The 22,925-nt window shown below is 37.8% G+C and overlaps 3 protein-coding genes across 4 annotated transcripts; 2 read left to right on the top strand and 1 right to left on the bottom strand.

The window, feature by feature from the left end:
* Nucleotides 1-250: 250 nt before the first annotated feature.
* Nucleotides 251-11,474, top strand: LOC105047149 (uncharacterized). Of its 2 annotated transcripts, XM_010925955.4 has the most exons (10): nt 253-930; nt 1,025-1,099; nt 1,210-1,296; nt 4,164-4,220; nt 4,944-5,036; nt 5,844-5,916; nt 8,763-8,838; nt 8,937-9,027; nt 9,197-9,318; nt 10,979-11,474. In XM_010925955.4, the coding sequence occupies exons 1-9, from the start codon at nt 874-876 to the stop codon at nt 9,314-9,316; spliced, it is 729 nt and encodes a 242-aa protein (XP_010924257.1). In that variant the 5' UTR covers nt 253-873; the 3' UTR covers nt 9,317-9,318; nt 10,979-11,474. The 2 variants fall into 2 exon arrangements, with proteins under 2 accessions (XP_073115346.1, XP_010924257.1); XM_073259245.1 differs by lacking the exon at nt 10,979-11,474 and having other exon boundaries at nt 251-930; nt 9,197-9,488.
* A 565-nt stretch (nt 11,475-12,039) lies between these two features.
* On the top strand, nt 12,040-14,994 carry LOC105047150 (pentatricopeptide repeat-containing protein At5g48910). Its single transcript, XM_010925956.4, has one exon. The coding sequence runs from the start codon at nt 12,358-12,360 to the stop codon at nt 14,155-14,157; it is 1,800 nt and encodes a 599-aa protein (XP_010924258.1). The 5' UTR covers nt 12,040-12,357; the 3' UTR covers nt 14,158-14,994.
* A 142-nt stretch (nt 14,995-15,136) lies between these two features.
* Nucleotides 15,137-22,223, bottom strand: LOC105047151 (carbonic anhydrase, chloroplastic). Its single transcript, XM_019851478.3, is given in 10 exon segments — nt 15,137-15,437; nt 17,311-17,381; nt 17,384-17,415; nt 17,861-17,946; nt 18,074-18,127; nt 18,234-18,350; nt 18,863-18,911; nt 19,202-19,263; nt 19,335-19,364; nt 21,654-22,223. Coding segments are annotated over 10 exon segments (1,191 nt in total). The 5' UTR covers nt 22,209-22,223; the 3' UTR covers nt 15,137-15,302.
* Between the last annotated feature and the right edge of the window lie 702 nt (nt 22,224-22,925).

The following is a 22,925-nucleotide window of genomic DNA, read 5'->3' as shown; positions in this document are numbered from 1 at the left end:
GCCCTTCTATTACCCTATTTCTTACTCTCGCCGGACGGCTGATGATTGTTCTATTGAATTCCGTATCGGGGCCCCAAATCGATCAGCCGCCGTCCAATCACTGGCGCACCCAAAAGCCAACGAAGGGTTGTGCGACAGCGCTTTGTAAATATATTTTATAGGAGATTAGGAAACTTATGTACCGTTAATCAAGGGATTTTCATCCCAATAGGTCACCAACCGGAAACCCGTAGGGTTAGTATTATTATTATTTTTTTCTGTGACGTCCCTCACCGTTGTCCGATCCCTTCGGTGCCCGGTGCCCCACTTCCCTTCGCCGCCCCCTCCTCTCGCCCGCAGCGTCCCCGTGGCAGCCTTCCCAAGCCGGCGGCCTTCCTGCGCCGACAGCGTCGTCGCCCCCTCCTCTCCCCCGCCGCATTGGGGCGTCTTCCACCCCCGGACCCTCGCCCGCTGCGTCGCCATATCGGCGGCCTCCCCGTGCCGCGACCTCCCTGCGACGGCAGCATCGCCGCCCCCTCCTCTTGCCGACCGCCCCCTCCTGACGCGTGCAGGCGTTGCCCTTCCCTTCAGCATCCTCCCAGCAGCGTTGCCGCCCCCCTCCTCTCGCCCGCCGCGTCCGGCCATCTTCCACCCCCGGATCGTCGCTCGCCGTGTTCCTGTACCTGTGGCGAACCCACGCCGCGGCCTCCTTGCGACGGCAGCGTCGCCGACCGTCAACCAAGCACCCCCATAGTTTATTCCTCCATATTCCGTTTCTAATAGCAAAAACCCGAGAAGGCGTAAATCCCCCGACTCTTGCCTTGGCGCACTCTCGCCTTTGTTCCGCCTCCTCGCTGTTTCCTCCATACCCGTTAGAAACCCTAATCCCAGAAAATGGACGTGGAGAAGCCATCTAATCCTCCACTGACGAGCTGTATCGATCGAATCGTGGTGAGTACTTCTCCTCTCATCGAACGCTTTTTTAACTCTACTTTTTCTATTCTTTCTTTTGGTCTTTTGATCTCTGCTTTTCTTTGGTGCTTAGCTTCCTGGGGACACCGTTCTGGATCTCTCCACCATGGCCAACCAGACCATCAAACTAGGTGAAGGATTGCGTCAGGTACGGATTTGTATTTATATTCACAGATTTGCTTGAAGGATTAGGGTTTGATTTCGAAGTTTTTTTTGTTTTTATTTCGAATTTTAACTGAATCTTGATCCGATTTGCAGGATTGCGATACAATCTCGGTTATGAAGGCTGGTAAGCTGAGGCTGTCGAAGCCAAACAAGTATTGGGTTGAGAGCTCACACAAAAGAGTATGAGTTTTGTATTTATTTATCTATTTATTGAGTTTGTGTAGGAGTAGTTGCAAACAGTTCGAACTTTTAGGTGGATTTTATGCTTAGATTCAGTGGCAAGAGTATGACGTCATCATGTACAGAACAATTTTATATAATTAGATGTTACTCTGTTACTGTAATTTTGATAAATCGCTCTGATGGACTTTTGGGTAATGATATTCGTGGAAGGGATACGATGGCAGTTGGGTTATAAGGTGGCACCATGATTAGTTTTTACTTATTTCTGGTGGGAGTGGTCTTGATCAAAGTTGGTCTTGTGTCTGTAAGCATGTAGAGTTTGCTTGCTTGTTAGGGCCACAACTCATGGGCTCAGGAAGGCTGATTACAAATGAGATTCTGGGTTGCTATTTAGAGCTAGTGCAATGTGTAGTTTCCTTATTTCCAATTATTAGTTTGGAGTAGGTAGTTTTTTTTTCTTTCCTTTTGTCTAAATATAGGTTTGCCCCTAGTCATCTTTTGTGAATGTATATCATTCAAGGAAAAAGTTGAATGATGTATAGGCTTTTGTAATAGGACATGCGATATTAAATGTGATCACATTAAAAATTTAATTTTGGAGTTAAATGATCCATTCAATATGGACTAGTGTGAGTTAGGGTAGCTGACATTTTAGGGTACTTTTAAGGCATATATGAAGTCTAAATAGTGAACTTAGTTGAAACTATGAACAAGGTAATTTCATGTAAATACTTAAACTTCCAAGATTTTTTAGAATATTGCCATGGCATCTAGAACATTTTAATGTGGCTATTCTATATTTACTTTTAGGTTAATATATTGCTTTTGTAATTCTATGTTTATAGTCTTTGCATGGATTGATGGCCCCACAGAAAAATGTGTTAACATGCATAGAAAACACTGACCGTGGATGAAATGCTTTAAAATAAATGATTGCCTTAATATATAGCATGAAATTGTTCGGTCATAGAATTTATTTATTTTGAGTACTTATCTAAGGTAACATAATGAAAGATGATGAAGAGAACTGAAAGAAGACAGAGAGAAAGGATGAAGCATATCCCCATTATTGATGAGAAGGATGGTGAGGAAGCTTGTTTTTAACAAGGATATCAAGGCAATTTCAAGGGTTGCCTTGTAAGTTTTCATTATATATGTGATAAATTGACCTACATATATCGCAGATTATGCATCATGTTGATAATAAATAAAATTATAATCCATCGCATTATATTATTTCTAATGTATTTTTACCCTGTATCCTGTGTATTCGCTCTAGTTAAATCAGACATCTTAGCACACAGCCTAGTCTAAAAGCTGTCTACGCCCAAGGGCAGAGGGTTGGGTGTGTGTTGGGGGTTGGTGGGTGGAGGGGGGGAGGCGGCGTGGCGCATTGTGGTGATGTGGAGTTGGGGGAGCAAAGTAGCAGTGTGGTGTCTCCCATCCATTATAATGAAACATAAACTTTTTATTACCATATAACTATACTTATTGGAGTGGAATTTAATGAACTTTGAGCAGTAAATTCATATTATTTTTTTTATGGATTTCTGTCGCTTAAAATCATGCTACAAGGCTTGGATCATGGCGGCTGTGGAGGAAGGATGATTGCATGTCCTTATATTTGTTCATGGGATTCTTTTGCCATTATGCCAAATTAGAGAAGTGGAAAGGATGCTTAGAAAGTGTCGAATACTCTTTTTGTTCATCTCTCAATAACTAGTAATAATATATCATCCTGATTTTCATTTAGGATTTTCAAAATTCAAAAGATACTTTGTCACCTAAATACCATGAGAAGATGGAGCCGTTGGATAGAGGCTTCTCTTGGAACTAGAAGCAGATCTCAAGAATTTATAAGAAGTAGGACCCATTGAATGTGGGATACTCAATGTAAAAGTAAGGGTTAGATAGCAAAAATTTTTGACTACAACACCAATGAGGAATGGGGGCAAGCACTGTGGATATGGAGGGAAGTGGACCTCTAGGTCAATATTTATAAGAGAATTTTAGATACCAGGGGGGCAACTGCCATCCCTGATGTCCATTTAGCTCTACCAATGTTTGTGCCCCTGCAACCCTAAAGTCCATGGTTTCAGCACTGTGATCCCTAAAATTGAGAGCATCTCTGAGCAAATTTTTACCTTAACATTCATTTGTATGAGGACAGGAAGTTATGTTAGAATGTTTCTTTATTTTTAGTTGTCTAAATATGTGCCTAGAATTTTAGCGCAGAGCTATTGTTATATTATTACATTGATGCTTGTTTTCTTTTAAGTTTGGTTGGATATTGTACCCAATGCTTTCTTCAATGTGCTTCATCAAAAGATAAAACAATAAACAAAGTACAAGGACGAGTAGATAAATCTATAGTCCATGGTGCAAATGCATACCTATGTATGAAAACTTAATAATCTACTTTATTTTTTGAATCTTGTTTTGGTCATAGGTGCATGTCATAAAAAATAGTAACTGGAAGTCTGAAATGTCATTTGAGTAGGATATGTTGACCTTTTATTCTCATTGTCATTCTTAATTATCCTGAATTACCAGGGGAATTTAATGTTACTTTCATTTTCTTGGTGTTTAAGAGGATGTTTCGTATGTTTATCAATCTTTTCATGTCTTGATTAACTTGCTGTACTCTTCTTTTTTTTTAAAAAAAAAATTATTAGTTACTTTCACACTTATGTGATGTGTGCCTGGTTTTCTTTATGCTCTCTTCATTTGTGTGCTATATGCATGTTTAGCCTAATTGGTACGAAACCCCAGATCTTGTGCTCTGCATTATTGATGTTTTTTTTTCAGATTCTTCTCTGTTATAGTTTTTTCTTTCTTCTGATATAGGTATTATACTCTTGCAGTATGTACCATGTGCGGAAGATACAATTCTTGGTATTGTTGTTGATAGTAAGCCAGATGTAAGTATCTTGTATCTTGTATTGTAAGATACTCCTATATGTATTTTTGATGACTTTGTCAGCAGCTGGAGATTATGTATATATTTCAAGTCATTAATTTTGCTAGATTTCTTTGCTTATTTGATTTTCAAATGAAATTCGCTAGAATAATAAATTCTAAAATAAGATGATTGTTACATGTTACTTCGTCTTCCACTTTTACATGTAAGCCAAATACTTGATCACTACCTTCATATGTGAAGCTTCAAAATCAACATTACAAGCTCCTTGTCTAGAAAGTAATATAGCTTTCTGTTCTTGCAAGCCGGGTTAGACACTTAAACTTGCCATATGCAAAATGGCTGTGCTCAGATCAAACAAGTAGTAACCATATGCTATTTGGTTGGAAAGGAAGTGTCTATATTTATGTTATGAAATTCGTACACTGGGCATTACTTATAACTGATCCAAGAAAGTGAATCAGCATCTGGATTTATAGAAATTGATTTGGAACTACACTTCTTTCCTAGTTACATCTGAAAGTCGATTTTACAGAGTTAAAAAGCTTTAAATGCTGCTTTTTTCTTTGATATGCTTCCAGAGGTCTGCAGGTGTGCGGTATCCATCATACTCTGCTCATAAATATTTTTAAAATCTAAATGTTTGTTTTCAATTATTGCTTGCCGTATCTGAGATTTTATTCTTCATTATGTGGTTTCCAGACTTATATTATTCTATTTTCAGAATTTTCTGGTTGACATAAAGGGACCTACATTGGCATTATTGCCTGTACTTGCATTTGAAGGTGGAACCAGGAGGAACATACCTAAGTTTGAGGTATCAGTTCTCTTGGATATGTTACTTCCATTTTACTGATTCACAATTTCAGATTTTCCTTGAATTCTTATGACGTGAACATTCTTGACCTGATATATATCATATGAGTGAATATTTTTTAGTTTTATATCTCTTTTTCACTGGCAGCAATGCTTTAAATTTTGTCAAGAATTAATATGTTTAGTGTTTTTTGCAACATGTACTCCATATCCATATCTTCACCAAATGAAGTCCCTGCAACACATTGACACATTGATCAGCATACACTTTTCATGTTAAATAGATAAATAGTTATATTAATATCTTGATTTATTGATGTTAACAAATCTCCAATTTTCTTGTCTTTCTTGTTTTTCACACTTTTCATCTGTTGAGCAATAAAGACAGTCGCCTTCTTTATCAAGTATCTACATGCATGTTTGATTTTATGGGTCATTTCTTATGTCAAACAACATGTTGTGCTCAGTTAAAGATATGTTATGTTTGAAAGCATCTTTAGCTTGGTGTGACCCTAGCAAAAGATTGGAAAATCCTGTTTGAGTGGAGACCCTGAGCAGATGATTTACGCAGCTCAAATTTGTACATGGAACAATTGCACATTCACAGTTTGGGTGTTCTGAAACAAATAGCTTCTGGTATTCGAGGGGGATTTGACAGCATTCTTTACCGACTCTTAGATTTTGAACTGATGTTGGAAACATAATTTTTATGTTGCTGGTCCTGTAAATTTATGTTATTCATGTCATGTGCCATTATTTTTTAGTTTATATGTGAAAATATTTATTCGTTAATGATTGTTTACTGCAGGTAGGTACTTTACTCTATGTCCGAGTGGTTAAAGCTAATAACAGCATGAATCCTGAACTCTCATGCACTGATGGTAATAAACTTAAAGCTGACTGGTAGCTTGCTTGTCATTTGTTATTATTTGCAGAAAGGAATTGCATTGTTGTGCATTATGACAATCAGTGTTCATTGTGTATGACAGACAATCTCTAGTGGTTAACTATGTGTGGATCTTTCCCATGCACTATATGAACTTTTAGATTGTTTATGTCTTTCTGTTAATGTGTAGGTGTTTATCTGACTTTCTACCTTTTCACTCATTTTTTGCTTGCTTTTTTTTTTTTTTTTGTTATTTCCAAGATACTAGATTCGTTATGGTCTTAAATGTTTTAAGATCTAAATGTGCCTAAATCTGCCTAATTGCTTGATGCCCTATCCCCATAAAATAATTTGAAAAGATATGCTAGAAGGCAGAGGAGGAAGTATGGTAGAAGGAACGAAGAGGGAAGGTGGAGTTGCAACTTATCTCTTTTATCATTTCGTTAAATAATTGACTCGGAATAGAAAAAAAATCTTTCTAAAACAATAATTTGTATGGTGATGATATAAGAGTGATTTAAAGAAGAGTAACAATTAGAACAACATGCAATCATAATTTCAGTATGTACCAAAAGAGTTAATGGAAATAAGTGGTTGTTATTCCTTGCTTCCTATCTCTTCCAGCTAAACCTTGCTTGCTGTTAATATGCCTTGATGTTTATTGGAGAAGGAACACTGGCCCAGCATTTGTAAAGTTGGTTATGTTGCAAATGATTGTTGTCTAGGTAGTGGAGACTTGTATCTGGATTCTAGGTTGCTCTGTTTTGAACGGTGGATTTTAAGGAAGCTAACATAGTGGGACCCAGTGTGTTGGTCTATGTCACAAGGATTCTAGTGTATCTGGTTTGAGTGCACATTTAAGAGATCATCATCTCATTCTCGAAATATTTTGCTGCTGTAGATCCACATCCAAGTGTCATGCTTCTACCACATACCTATCTCTAAGTATTGGGTGCAACTATGTTGTGAAGTAAAAGGTTCAGGTAACATTGGATTAGTTCCTTGGCTTCCAATTTTTCAAAATTAACTTTGAAATAGTTCCTTGGCTTTCAAGTTTTCAAAATTAACTGTTCTGCCTCTATCGTTGTACTGTGGGGAATTAAATTTACAAATATCTGTTTGTCGACAAGATCTCTCTTGTGTCTAAGAGCTCTAGAATTATAAATTTGTGGGTAAGGCATCTAATTTGTTCCATCTTTACCCTAACAAGGAATCTGAGATGTGTCATTATGACAAAGGGGTTTCTCTGTGTTGGCTTGCTCTTATTCCTTGAACTGTCTATCTAAAATCCTGTTGTTATTTTCATTATGTTTTTTAACACTAACCTTGTCTGAATTAAACTGTCTTTGGTGTGAAGAGGTGCTTTGACTATGATTGAATCTCAATATACCTAAACAAAGTTGAATTGGAGAGTTGGAGATATGGGATTGGCCTTGATTGCAGGCGACTTTATGCCATAGAAAGTATATTGATTCCGCAATTAATATGCCTACCCATAGGGACTTGTTCTTTGTGAGGTTTCTGTCCAGATGCTCATGGAGGTTGTGATATTGGTGACTACTTAATTTTGGATGGTGGTGGTTGGGGTGGCTTATGTTGCGGTAGGAGCCTGCTTTTGACTTGATTCAAATTTCAAACAGGAAGTAATGAATCATCTAAATGATTATTGGTGCATGCACTTGTAATAACAATAATGAGATGTTTATTAGTAGGCATTTTGCAGGGTCAAGCAAAGCACATGTGGAGGGTTTAGTTTCAGGTTTGTGTGAATTCAGAAATCGAATACCATTGTGAAACTGTGGGGTCTTTTCTATTTTAGGGTTGGTTTGGTTGCTCGTGAAAGCTGCTTGGAAAACTTATTTTCCTTGGAAAATCTTGTTGGTTCTTTTTGACAGTAAATTTGGCAAATTTGAGAAACCTGCTTCTCAATCTTCGGAACACTTTTTCATTGGAAAATTTTCATTGTTTTCTTCCCCTTTTCCATTGATTTCCCTGCGACCAGACATAACCTCATCATGGACTGAGAATTACAGTGGATTAGCTAACATGCACTCAGGTCATTGTGATTCGAATAAGTTAACTAATATGTTACTGTTAGTGGTTATTAGCCCTTCAAGAAGAGTTTCTTGGTTGCTTTGGTGGGGAGCAGTGGTGGTCTTTGCGCACCATTGATTACTATTTTTCCATAATACTTTTGTTGCTTTGCATGGTCATGAAGGCTAGTGGTCAACTGAAAGATGCCCTTATCAAAGATGACCCCTTTTTTAGTCCCCAACTTATCTTGTGCTCATCATTCCTTAACTTTCTTATCGGCTAAACTCTTCGAACCAATATAGAACCTCAGGTTTGTGGGGATTAACTAGAAATTGAGTTTGTGCTGTTTGTAGAAACTAGAAACAATAGGTAATGCAGTGTGATATATGCACATCTTCTTTTTACCCTTTCCCTCTCCTCTCCCCAAAAAGGTCACTGCTTCCATGCCCCCTTCTCTACTTTATCTGATTCCTGATTCTTACCATTCTGTACCCTGTTACTTCAGTTGATGGTTTCATTTTTAATGATGAAATCTCCAGCACAGGTCTTGTTAGGTCTGCACATGTTACAGTGCATAGTTATTATAGTTTTAGGCGATTTGAAGTCCATGGACAATTTGCCTTTATCATTTATTCAACTGTTTGGAGACATTTAATTTGGAAAAATGGCTTTTGGAAACATTGATGATGCTAAATTGCTACATGTATTGTATTTTAACATATTTCATTTGTTAATCACATAACTGGTGGAACTCATTCCAGTTTGGCTACATGATAATTGATGCTTTGATGTCTCTTTCATTTATAGCCACCGGAAAAGCTGCCGAGTTTGGTCCTTTGAAGGATGGTTACATGTTTGAAACATCAACCGGACTAGCACGGATGTGAGGATACATCAACATTGTGGTTTAAGCAATTGAGTCTGAATTGAGATTTTTTTTTTTAATTGTTAAGATATATATATTTCCCTTTGTTTCTTCAGGTTGCTAGGCTCTCCAACTTGTCCAATTCTTGAGGCTCTCGGCAAGAAGCTGTCATTCGAGATCGCAATTGGGCTAAATGGCCGTGTCTGGGTATTATTCTTCATGCTCTTCCATCTTGGCTTTTTTGCTTTATATTAACTAGTAATTGTGAAGTAGCAGCCATTTTCATTCTTAGATATGTTCGTTTCTTTAAAGCCCTTTATCATGATAAAACTTCTACTTACACAATTGTGCCATGATTCTGGCAATCAATCTGTAGGTGAATGCTTCTTCTCCTGCTACAATCATTGTTGTATCAAATGCAATCATGAATTCAGAGTTTTTGAGTGGGACTCAGCAAAGAATTATGGTGGAGAAACTCATGCAGAAGCTTCAATGATTGTGAGTGATGCTACGTTATCTAAACTGTTTACTGATTTCCCGTTTTGGTTAAATCATGTATCAAATTATCAAAAAGTAGCGGATCTTATACCTGGATTTATGAATCATAACTTTTGTACCTGGTGTTAGTTCTTTATATGATAGAAACCTCAAAAGAAACTTCTTTACCAGATGTTATATTCGTTTATAAGTTCTATAGAGGCCAAAGAAAAAAACCCTTAGGACTCATTTGGTTCGCGGGATGTGGAGGAAGGAAGTGGCACTTCTTGGAAGTGGAAAGAAGTCTTCTTATCTGGTTGGAGTTTTAAGAGTAAAGAGAATGAAAAAGGCTCTTTACATGGAAAGACACTTCCTATATTCTATGAGAAGCGGAAATCCATGGGAAAGGTGGTTTTAAGATTTTCCATAGAATGGAAATTGATGGTTCTTTTATCTTTCCAAAGATATTTTTTAAAATTGTAAATAAAAATAATGATGATATGATTTTGTAAATATGTGACTATGGAGCATATAAATTCTTGAAAATATCATTTAAATATCATCTTATAATATTAATATATATTTTATTAATATTATTCTAATATTTATATTTATATAATATTTATATTGATATTAAATATTATAATATTATAATATATTAATATTATTTTAATATTTATACTAATATAATATTTTTATTAATTAATACAGTATTTATATGAATATTTTAATATTTATATTAATATTATATTATATTTATATCTTTACTAGTAAATTTATTAAATTAAAATATTAATATTATATTAATATAATAAATTATTATGATCTAACATTCTATTATAATATATGAATATTATATTTATTTTTTTATAAATATAATATTATTATTTATATAAAGTTTAGGAGCAATAAGATATGGTCTTATATGTATTAAGAGTATAATAGGTATTTTATACGATTTTTTAAAAAAATGGATGTTCAATCAAATATAAGTCATTTTACAATAAATCACTTTTTCATGATTAGCTAAATATGCCACAATCATATTCTTAGAAAATAATTTTTAAAAAGTTACTTTTGAGGAAATTACTTTCTATGAATAAAAGTTCTTCCTATGAACTATGAGTCCTTAGTTTATCGGGATGATTATTTTCCTTTTTCCCCTTGGTCAGGATTCCCCAACACCCAGCCCCCCTCCCCCCGCTTTTTTCTTTTCGTTTCTCGATTTTCAGTGTAGTTTCTTTTTGAAGACAAGCTGTTGAGTCCTAGGCAACTCTAATCCATTCAACCTTGACCCTAAAGGCCAATAAGTCACTGTGCATGAGTCCCACGCAGCCGTCCCAATACGCTCACGCTGGGTAACCTAGTAGATCTAGATAATGAGCCCAGTTGCATTGCTTTTTTTTTTTTTTGGTCTATATTGCCTAGTTGATTTTGCAATTTGCATTGGGTATGCAATCCTTCAACCGAGCACACGTATGCATTGCCAATCCACCTTTAGCCCATGAGTCACGCTCCTTTAGTTCAAGCTCCAAGTCTTTGGTACAGATTCGAGCCTTTGACATCCATGAGGGTGCCAACTCAGATGATCCCTATTTGGTTGATAATCAGCAAGCTTGCCTTTAATTTGGGTTCCTTGGAACCTCATATAATGTTCACATATTTTTAATTTAATGTGCAGGGAATGGAATGAGAAATGCAGCATTTTTGAATCGATAGCTTAGCTATTTGTGTATGGTCGGAAATGATTGATTGGCAAGCCTGAGGCATTGAGATTAGTTTGTTAATCACCTTCTTGAGGGCAACATGCTCTTAGTGTGGATAGCCATGTTTTCTGGCAATGACTAGAAATTGAAGATTACATGACAACATCTGTATTGACAACCGATTAATTGCCCTGCTGGGATGGAGTGGCAAGAGAATGCCCAAACCTTCATGCCCTCTTATGAGTCATCAGTAAACAATGGGCTGCGTGTGATGCTTTTAACCTTTGTACGATGGCTTTATCTGGGCAGTTTCTACCGCCATCATGACTTGTTTAGCACAATCCAGCAATGTATGTAGCCTCAGAAAAATGCAATTAGTTTAAGCTTCGTATTCCATTTTAACTATTCTGCTAAAAAGAAAACTTAAATAAATAAGGAGCCTACATTCCTTGAGGTGCTTCAGTTGTATAAGAGTGAAGTCTGCTTAGTCTTGGTTTTGTTGGTTTATTGTTTTTGGCTTATTGTTTTGCAAATCATAATTTGTTAAAAGATGATATTTCAAAATTTTAGGTTGCAAATTATCTAATAAAGTTATTTTTTTAAAAAGATTTATGAGGTGCTAAGACGGGCTGTCACTACCACTCGTGGACTTGGACCTGAGCTGGGTCCAATTCAAACCCGTAGAACTAGGGGTGCAGCATTACCGGGAACACCCAAACATATTATATTGCACGGTATAAGATTAATTTCTGAATCCGACTAGCGTGATGGCTTGCCAGGAAAATGGAGGGAATGTAATTTACTAAATTTTTAATTTATTTCCAATCCAGAATGTCGGATTAGAAGTCTCAACATGCCTGAACCCTTGTATCTTCTGAATTCTCCTAACTGAAACTGGATGCCGCACGATGGTCGATTGGGTAGGATGTGGATAAAGAGTCAACTTCCTAATACCTCTTCCGGGATCTGTGGGCTTTGACACTTTTTTTCAGCCAAAAAAAAAAAAAATCTTGAAGATATTGTCTTTTTTAGAAAATAAAAATCGTAAATCCACATTATTTACAAAGGAGCTCTCTGATACATCTTTCAAATCCAAGTAAATTTTAAATTTACTCCATCATATCCCATTCTCCCTTCCATCCCACGAACAACAATTTAAAGGGAACAAATTTCAGATTTGTTATCAGTTGTGACAACATCGCTAGCCATCCTTCTCCAATCACAGATTAGCTGAAAAATGAAAATAAAATCTCCTTACAAAACCATGTGTGTGTGTATTAATTCTGTTATTTAGACCCGGCTAAGCTAAGCCTTGTCTTCAGGAATCCTCGACCAACGCCATGAGGCGCCGCTCATGCAGCGCTTCCTCCACCTCAAACACCTCCACCAGTTTCACGCCCGTGCCGTCGTCTCCGGTCTCATTCACGACCCCTTCGTCGCCGGCAACCTCCTCGAGTCCCTCCTCCGCCTCGATCCTTCCGCCCTCGCTCCCGCCCTCGCCCTCTTCTCCCACGCCCGCGCTCGCTCCCCCTTCATGTGGAACACCCTTGTCCACGCCCACCTCCTCAACGGCCTCCCTACCTACGCCCTCTCCTTGTTCGCCCAAATGCTCCGCGACCCCACCTCGCCACCCAACCGCTACTCCTTTCCCATCGCCCTTAAGGCCCTCGCCCTGCTCCAGTCCTTTAAAGACGGCGTGTCCCTCCATTCTAAGATCCTTAAGCTTGGCTTCGACTCCGACCCCTTTGTCCATGCCACTTTAGTCCATTTCTATGGCTCCTTTGGTCACGTTGGGGAGGCCCATATGGTCTTTGACTCGATCTCCGATCCGAGTGTCAGTGCCTGGACTGCGCTGCTCTCTGGGTTTGCAAAATTAGGACAGTTGGAGGTTGCCAGGGAGATGTTTGATCGAATGCCTGAGAGAAATTTGGTTTCCTGGAATGCCATGATTTCGGGATACGTTCAGGGTGGGAGACCACTACTGGCTCTGGAATTATTTCAGGAGATGCTGGTCTTGAACGTGCGGCCGAATTCCTCTGTTATGGTTAGTGTTCTAGTGGCAATAGCCGAGTTGGGAGCTCTTACACAGGGGAGGTGGGTTCATGCTTACTTGGAGCGGAGCGAAGTGGAGTGGAGCCCCAATCTGAGGACAAGTTTGGTGAATATGTACTCAAAATGTGGGGATGTGACGAGTGCGAGCCAAACGTTTGATAGGATTAGAGACCGAGGGGTTGACTTGTGGAATGCAATGATCACAGGGCTTGGATTGAACGGTAAAGGGAAGGAGGCATTGGAGCTTTTTGATACCATGTTGTCGGAAGGATTGAAGCCTGATAACATGACCTTCATTGGTGTTTTGTGCGGATGTAGCCATTCAGGGTTGGTAAATGAAGGAATGGAATGCTTTGAGGCCATGAGCCAGTTGCACAATGTGCCACCCAAGGTGGAGCATTATAGTTGTATGGTGGACCTCCTCGGGAGGGCCGGGCTTCTTAACGAGGCTCTGGAGCTTATAAGGAACATGCCTGTGGAGGCTAATGGGAGGGTGTGGGGATCGTTGTTCGGTGCTTGTAGGATTCATGGGGATGTTGAATTAGGAGAGACTGCAGGGAAGCTCTTGATCGAGTTGGAGCCCGGCAAACCCGGGCATTATGTGCTTCTTGCAAACTTGTATGCATTGCAAGGGAGGTGGAAGGATGCGATCGATTTGAGAGACACTATGAAGAGAAGAGGGGTCGAGCTCGAACCAGGTTGTAGCTTGACTGAAGTTGATGGTGTGGTGCATGAATTTCTTGCAGGTGATCGAACACATCCAAGGACTAAAGAAATTTATGATATGTTGGATGAGATATCTAAGCTGTTGAGATCTAGAGGGTATGTCCCGAGCACAAGACTTGTGTTATTTGACATCAGTGAAGAGGAGAAAGAGGGGGTGTTGTTTTGGCACAGCGAGAAGCTGGCGATTGCATTCTGTCTGATCTCCACTGGACCAGAGGAAGTGATTCGGATTGTGAAGAATCTTCGGATTTGTGGAGATTGCCACTCTATGGCTAAGGTTGTCTCAGAGGTTTACAATCGGGAGATTGTGATCAGGGACCGGAGTCGATTCCACCATTTCAGACAAGGTTCCTGCTCTTGTTTGGACTACTGGTGACAACAGCAGATGTAGCATTAGCAGTAAGTATACCTTTGCTCAGAATAAGGATATTAATTACTGTTCTGCTCGGTAACTAAGACTCTAGATAAATTCTAGAATTCCTAATATGTAAATTTGTAAGATCTAGAATTTACAAATCATCGTGACAAGATTGGATAGATATTTAAAAAAAATGAAATAAATTCAAGTTCTTATATCTTCTGGACATTGGACATAACAAATTAACCCATATCTTGACTCTTTAGACAAATCCTGCCAAACCTAGTCTAATTTTGTCAAACTAAATACCCCTAAAAACTTCTATATATCTACCATGTCACCCACTAAAAAAGACTCCAACAATTTGATTTCAAGACAAAAATTGTTGATTCATTCCCCTGATACCACCACATTATTTTGTTATGGACTCTAAGTTTGCTTATAAGTAGCCGTCAACCTTAATCCTTCTCTGTGACTTGAAGTATAAGAAAATTCATCCCATTAAAGAGTTCTGTGTTAGAATAACCTGAGATAGAAGAAGAGGTTAAATGAGACTCCCGTTTGCCGGTATAAGTTGGCCGGTTGGCAACCTACTTGGCAACGGTCAAATATCTGTATCCACCGAAGTGGGTGATTTCAAGGTGTCATTATCTCAGTACTCGAGAAGTAGTTCTTCAAAAACTACCAAACTTGCAGCATTATAACTCTTCTTCTTCTTTTAATCTATATATGATTGATTTACAATGCCAAGAGATTGCTTTTGGGCATGTGTTGATGCGAAACTCCTTCCACATACATAACCCAAGCAAGAGCCTGCTAGCGGTGCAATGGCTTAAAAATGGGAATCACCATAGTTCATTTTTCTTTCAAAAAAATCATCCAACATCACATATAATTTATGCAAAATCAAATGCAAAGATAATGAATCTAAAATCTCATATTAAATAGATGCATCATAAACTGTTACCCAACTTATGATAGCTTTTGTAAAAAAAGATTATACGAAAGGAAATCTTTATAACATTAATGTTATTGATGTATTTGATGATAACATGATACAAACATACATCACACATCAAAAGACCCCAGGTCAGAAACCCTGAAGGTTATTCTATGTTACTAATGACGACTCAAAGCATTTAAGGGGTCTGCATGGTGCAAGTTTAAGGCTCCCATGTCTCAAAGCTACCTTTAACAAAATCATAATGCGCTCCAATCAACTTGAGAGTCTTCTTCTCTAGCCCTTCTTTGACAAAGGGGTAGGTCAGCAGGTTTTGGAGAGAGACGTTCACGGCCTCCTATAAAAATTTTAAGAAGTTCAATATAAGTTAGCGAACCGGAAGTAACTAAGCTTGAGCACGAATAAAATAAAAACTTTAAAAATGGCTACTTCTGTCACATGTTAATATATTAGGTTTTAGGGATGTTAAACCAGATGATTATTATTGAAATCCAGTCAAAACTTGATTTGATTCCAAATATATATGAGTGTTCTCTCTCACACACACAAATAAACATAGAGTAGGGGAGAGAAGTTTGTAGAGAAAATCAACATGATCTCTATAAGCATGTTGTAGATCATGAACTATATTATGTAAGCAACAAAGGAGTGTTGGAATATTCAAGATTTATAGTAGCAAAATGATCGAAGCTACCTCCTTGATAACAACTTATGTTGGACGAATTTAACATTTCATGGTAATTTTGATAAAGTTAAGTTATGTAGCATTAAGTTTATCCCTTTCTTGCAATGTGATGTGTGTGTAAAGGACTCTATTTTGATGAAATCTTATACTGTTTTATCCTTACCAACTAAAACTGGAATGCCAACTAACCAAATGAGAAAAGATTTGAAACTATTAGCATACATAATTGTTAAGTGAAAATAAAAATCCGCAGACATGAAATATGCAATTTTATGTCTTGAATCTTTCAAAAAAGCATGGTCAAATGACTTACCAATCATATGAACTATTAGGAGGCAAAGTATCTTTGTTATCTATTCCATTAGAAATCACAATTTTTTTGATCCATCATATTCATGTATTTATGATCCATGTAACTATATTGATACTACTGAAATGTATTTTATTTACTCGTAGTTCTCTTTTGATACCTGATAAAGCAAATCTTAATTTTTGTTTTCCTTGTGATGGATCTGGAAGAGGGGGAACATGCCAAGTATCCACCTAGGATCATGTCTTCTTAAGTTTATTTTGCATGTACAATGCAATTTTTTAGTCATTTTCTATTTTAGTTAAAAAATATAGCCGGATATTTGGGGTACTGAAATCACAAGGAGTAGTAACTCATATCACAGGAGGTGTTTTCCTTATATGATAAATATTTGAAACTTAAAACAGGTTTTAGTCAGCATTTTTTGAATGAAGGATATGTTTTTTATATTTTCATTTTGGATTAGTAGAACAACTAGACATTGTAGAGTGCAGTTCATGTATCTTCTTAAAGGTGTGTTTAGATATCTGTTTTTAGTGCTTCCTTTAATGGATTTGCAATTACAGTGAAATAAAATCTTATATTTGTTTTCTTGTGAATGAGAGCCGCAACTATATTTGCTTGAACTATGAAAATTGTATTAAAAGTCTCAACAAACCACTATCCTTGTTGGGACTTAAGTCCATCATAAAGATGCCTCGAAAGCTTTTTCCAATTATATAGTTTGTTGTATGATAAATTTGGCTGTAACGTAAAGTACGGTAAAATGAATTCAATTTAGTTTGACTTATAGGATTTTGGTCTATTTATAGTAATCCAAATACAGGAGAAGGACCATCTCTTGTAATCGGTGCGTTTATTTATACACAACAACAAGTATTCAAGCACCATCTTAGATAACAAATCCACATGGCAAGCTTTAAAAGGCACACCAAGGTGAGGTTCTAGTTGGTCAACAAGTTGAAGTCCTCATGCTATGTCTAAACAATAATATCAATAAAAAAAGTCAGAAGCGCATCGCTCTGCTTATCATATACTATATATAATAAAATACTAGATCACACCATTAATAAGAAAATATAAACTAACTGTGAGTCATTTGCTGGCCATAGGATCAGCATCAACCGTCAAAGGTTAAAAGTAACAAGAAAAATCCAGCGAGAGGAAAGTCTTCGAAATGGCATTGGGAAAATAGGGAATTATAATTTTGCATACCTTTTCACATTGGGTGCACTGGTCCTCGAAAGGCTGAGCCGCGTGCTGTGCCTTCACCTTCTCCTTGCTGGAAGGCCAATTTTCACCCAACTCTCTATGAACTCACTACATTTTTTTTAACAAAAAAAAAATGTTAGATTACAGCGTAAAAGGAATTAAAAGTTACAAAGACCTTTCTAAAAGGAAATAGGATCTTCTAAAAGGAGAAGAATGTTCTAAATCACAACCGTCCAATCAGCACGTGATGGCAACGGCGTAAAAACCTCGATTCTGATGCCCATCATGATCGCCTAAAGCAAAGTTTAGCGATTGGTAACGACGGATATTCGCAGCCGTACATTGCTCGTCAGACGTCCGTGATGGATCAATTGATTAACGTAGCTTGTAGTAATAAAGTACGATATGTACACCAAAACTCCCAAGCTTTTGGAGGGGAAGATTCGAGAAGGGAACTTCTAAACTTAAAAATTCAGAATATATATATATATATATATATATATATAAAGAGGTAAAGGCGATTAATTTGTTATAGGAGAATGGTGGTCCTTACGTGCTGGTGGTCCCATCATCCTTAATGGACATAAGCCCCTTGATCCCACCGCAACGGCTGTGACCGATCACCACGATGTTCTCCACCTGCCCAAACCCCATCAACCGTCCAATTAGTGGGCCATACGATAATTAATTATTTTCCAAATGAAGTATGCGAGCATGTCATCACGCGGAAAAATTTAAAGAAAAATAATATAATATTGGTGCTGACCTTGAGATGGATGACCGCATACTCGATGGCCGACCCAACACCCGCGTACTTCGTCTGTGAGGAGAGAGCATAGTATCAGTGGGGCCATCAGTGGGTAATAGCGGAGGGAATGGTCGAACAGACGGCCGGTGATGGAAGGGGAGATGGGTTGGGATAATACCTGGTCGTAGGGTGGGACCATGTTGGCGATGTTACGAATGGTGAAGGCCTCGCCAGGCTGAAAGTTGAGGACCACGGAAGGGCACACGCGGGAGTCCGCACAGGCGAACACCATGAACTGCGTCGCAGCACGTTCTCGTTTAGCGAGTTCCCAAACTAAAAACACCTCGGTATTTCCTAATTTTAACATTAACGCTGCCATTTCCGCTAAACTCCTCAAAAGTCTCAAGCTCTTTTCTCTCGTACAGCAATTAGATTAGGTTGAATCCAGTAAGAACAGTTGTTGAGGACCGCAACAAGGACATTTTGTTTGTAATCTTTAGTTTTGATGGCTACTTTATACTTAGTATCTCGATAGTATAAAACAATAAATTAAAATCCTTTCTAATTTGAGTTGAACTGGAGAGCTCCAGTTTCACATCATAGATCCATATACTCTCAACCATGCCGTGATTGAGTGGAGTTTGTAGTTCATGTATTGTGTATGAGCCACTCTGTGGAACAAAGCCTTTTGGTTTCAACCTCAAATTGAAGAGGATCCCAACTCACAACAATTCACAGTATATATAAAAGAGTAAACTGATGATCAAATAAGACAGTGTTAAGTTTTCCGATCCATAAGAAGCTTACCTTTGGGCTTTGACCCTCTGCAAGCTGACCGAACAAGTCTGGCTTCTTACTGCAGAACAAGCAGAGGAGTGAAACGTAAAGGAGTTACATATCGTTCCACACAGCAAAGAAGGGTAGATTTGTTACTTTATTGGATCATGTAACTGCATTCCATCTTAATTACGACAACAGCAAGATGATGCTATATATATTAATTTATTTCTTCTCTACCAAAAAAAAAAAAAAAAAAAAAATCTTCGATCGATAAACGACATAAAATTGATAAATACTAAAAGTGCGATTATGTCCACCGGATATGGCAATGGCTGGAAGGGACAATTTCGTAATTCGGTGACTTACTCATAGACCTCCTTCTTGAACCGCTCAAAGCCGGACAGCATCCTCTCTACCGGTCCCATCTCCTGCAATTTTTCAGAAATTAGGAAAAAAAATCAAAAGCATCAATGAAATCGAAATTTTATTTAAACAGTACATGGATGATCACCCTCTCCTCCTCCCGATCCTGATTCACGTAAAAGGAAATTAATTTAAGATATTATTACTCCTTTATATTGATAAACTAAACAATCATCATCCTTGGAGAAGTAAAAAAAACTGATCCAGTGATAGCGGGAGAAAAAAATTCTAATCCCCAAAGAAACAAAACAAAATGGAAAACAGATCGCATGAATCTTCTGATCAGAAAGGGGAGTTCAGGTCAAAAATTCGAAATCAGATGATCCAAATTCCAAGGTACAGATACTCTGAAAGAGAGAGAGAGAGAGAGAGAGATGGCGATTCTGGGAACCTTCTTTTTCGTGGATGGCTTCTGTTCTGAAGTCTAAAAGAGCATATGCAGATGTTCTCTCTCACCGTCTCGGCTGCTTCTTATAAGCGTTTTCTCTTTCCAGCTTCTCTACTTTTCGGATGGCTCGGAGGCAAAAGATCAGTAAAGATTTTTCTCGCTGGTCAGAGGCGGCAGCTACGCTGGCACCTTTTGATCCCGAGTTAATAATTTCCAGATCCGTAGAAGCGAATCCAAATCTGGAACGTTTCCACAACCCATGGTTGTAGGCTTGTATAAACCTTTACATTTCTCTATATTTATCATCATTTTAAATCGATTTAGGAGTCTAAAAAGACCTGCAAACCCAACCCCTTTTGTTAACGTCCGAGTCTCGACTCCCCGTCTCTCTCTCTCTCAACCATCCGGCCAGTTTTTGCTTATCGTTTTTATTTTTTTTAAGTAATTGAGATCTGATAAAGTCTAAATATTGACGACCATTTTATGTTTAATTTCTGTTTAATATCGATAATTATTCTATATCTAATTCTTGATTTGTTTGCAAAATTTACTAAATAGGAGTACCCGTGCAGAAAAAATAATTTAAATTGTATGTAAACTATATATTACATAAACTATATATAGTTCATTTAAATTATATATAAAAATGGATCTCCAATTAACAATCGCTAAATATCAGTTTCATTATATAAAAATTTTCATGTACTAATGATAAACATCTTGCAATATATAAAAATATTTGTAATGTACATATGAGATGTTACTATAATTTAGTTGCATAGCAGATCGTTAAAATGACTACAATATTGCGTAACTATTGCGCTACAGGGAGTAGAAATAGGTGTAACTGAGGCAGTAATGTCTAGGGATATAGGTGGCCCAGATTAGCCTTACTTTTACCACTTATTGGGTAGTTCCATTTGGCCAGGCCTACCGAAATTTTTGAATACTTCTAACCAGGTTTTTGACTTGTTGGCATGATGGCGATATCTTGCAACAATATCATGCGACTTTGTTGAACTTGCAACATTTCACAAGTCATATATGTCATGATTTTGATGCGTGAAACTGTTAGACTTTTGAAAAAACCAAAAATAATAGCTGGCTAGAAATATGACCTACGAAGTATTTGTACGAGGACTTCTTTTATTTCAATTGTGATTGTTATTCATGAACGTTATGAGTGTAACATTGCAAATTGGGCTATAGCCAAGCGATTTCGCCAATTTTCCATTGGTAGAGATTTTCTGAGTTTTAAGTCATCTTTTCGTCATTTTTGTGAAATGATTGCTGGTATTTTAATATTCTATTTAAGTCATTTTGATTTTTCCTCCCTTCGAAACTATGTCGATTTGAAACTTGACCATCAAGTTTATGTACAGACTAAAACGTTACTTAATGTGGGCTCGCAATTTTGCCTATTCTTTTGTCCTGTGAAGCCATGTTAACTGCTCATTCTTGTGGCATCGATCAAATCAAAGAAAATGTGACACCTTGCTATATATAGTGCTATCATTGGTGGATGATATATACAATTGAAGCAAACAAACCCGTCAAATTTAGCATCAAATAGAATTATTATATATCATCCGAAGCTATCACAATGATAATCTTCCATGGAACCTTGACCTTACACGTTAAGTGCATATTCATTTTATTTTTTGGTGGTGTCACACTATACTAATTCCCTTTGTCATACATAATAAACACTTCTTTTGAAATGTGTATGTTTGCATTCCAATCTCATCCTTTCACTCCCTTTCAAAAGTCATAAAATAAAAACGAAATTATATATAAAAATCATGAAAACAATTGTAGGTGCTCGGCCACGTACATTAAGCATGCACTTAGTGCTACAACCAAAATGGGAGGAAAAAGATTGATATTTCTAGTCCTCAACCTTTTTAGTTAGTAATCTTAATCAAGCATTGGATGAGGCAGATCCATGCTAGCACGTATCACGTATATGTGGAATGCTCATGTTTAGAGAGAGGAGAGAGATATTACCACGGCAGTGGCAATTGTGGAGGGGGCAGCAAAGACAGGAGAGTTCCTGATGAGGCGCGGGGTCGAAGACGAGGGAGACGAAGGGGAAGGGGTGAGGCTGGAGACAGTAGCGGGCCGAAGAGCAGCTGGACTCGGGGAGTTAGCACAAGCAACAGCTTTGGGCTGCGGCGCTGGACATTGTGCAGGGGGCAAGGGGCTCACGGGGGTTTTAATAATGCTAGGGGTCAGGATAACGAGGACCCCAGAAGGATTTGGCTTTGGTTTATTATGCTTCAGCCCTCCACTCGCTTGAGATGAGGATTGGAGATCGAGAGGCCTCAAGCAAGGGTAACGGTACCAACCAACCAAACTATGGCCACAACCACAAAGGAAAGGTTGGAAAAGGATCACGCACAAGAGTGCGTGATGGGGAGGGTGGCTTGGGCATGCATGGTGACGGATGCACGAAGTTGTTGAGGAATTAAACGGCAAATGATACAGTATATGTTGCCAACAGTGACTAATATTAATTGCAAAGAAGAAAAAAATATAGAGAGGAGATAAAATGGTGAACATATGCTGTAATTTTGATTTTGATTTCCTTTTTTTTTTTTTTTTTTGATAAATTGGATAAATTGAACCAAATGAGTATAAATATATTGGTGAAACTCAGTAAACAAAATATTTAACAAAGGATCGGGAAGATGTGCCGTAAAATCCCATAAAAGTTAAACATGTGTGATTGACCATGTAAGTGATTTGGATTTCTTTGCAAGTTTACTTTTGGTTTAGATTGATGAGGGCAATCGGATTTGAGTGGTTCGTATGGATAGTTTGATAGTTGATGGGGCTGGAATAAATGCGGAGTCTCCATTTCTTTTCCTGAAAAAAGCAGGGGAGTCCCCAGTCAATTCATTAGGATAATGAAATGGTTAGCCTGGGCCCATGGAACTAATTAGCACTAAAACCAAATCGAATTCTTAACAATCTATTTTTCCCATGATCAAATCAATCCCCAATAAAAATGTGATGTACCTCGTACATAATTAAAACAAGAAACCAATAGTACTAACCCGTAAATCCCCTAAACAAAATCAAATACCACAAATGTTTGAATTTTGCTTTGATGACGAGTTGAATGGTCGATCATCACCTAGATAGCACAGTAATGTAAAGCACGGTTCTACGTGCCACAAATATCTTAGATTTTTTTCTGATAAGGGTACAAAGGGAATCGTAATGTGGTTCACACAAGTTTCCATCACCTTAATTGGTATCGGATATGGTTGTTGA

Source organism: Elaeis guineensis, chromosome 6 (assembly GCF_000442705.2).
Source record: "Elaeis guineensis isolate ETL-2024a chromosome 6, EG11, whole genome shotgun sequence".
Lineage (NCBI taxonomy): Eukaryota > Viridiplantae > Streptophyta > Magnoliopsida > Arecales > Arecaceae > Elaeis > Elaeis guineensis.
This window is presented reverse-complemented; position numbering and strand designations above follow the sequence as displayed.

Excerpts from the sequence above, each read along its gene's own strand:
- LOC105047149 (XM_010925955.4), top strand. The coding sequence starts at position 874 with ATGGACGTGGAGAAGCCATCTAATCCTCCACTGACGAGCTGTATCGAT. Across the intron at positions 8,839-8,936 it reads TCAACCGGACTAGCACGGAT|GTTGCTAGGCTCTCCAACTT; the intron begins GTGAGGATACAT and ends TTGTTTCTTCAG. Across the intron at positions 9,028-9,196 it reads GGCTAAATGGCCGTGTCTGG|GTGAATGCTTCTTCTCCTGC; the intron begins GTATTATTCTTC and ends ATCAATCTGTAG.
- LOC105047150 (XM_010925956.4), top strand. The coding sequence starts at position 12,358 with ATGCAGCGCTTCCTCCACCTCAAACACCTCCACCAGTTTCACGCCCGT.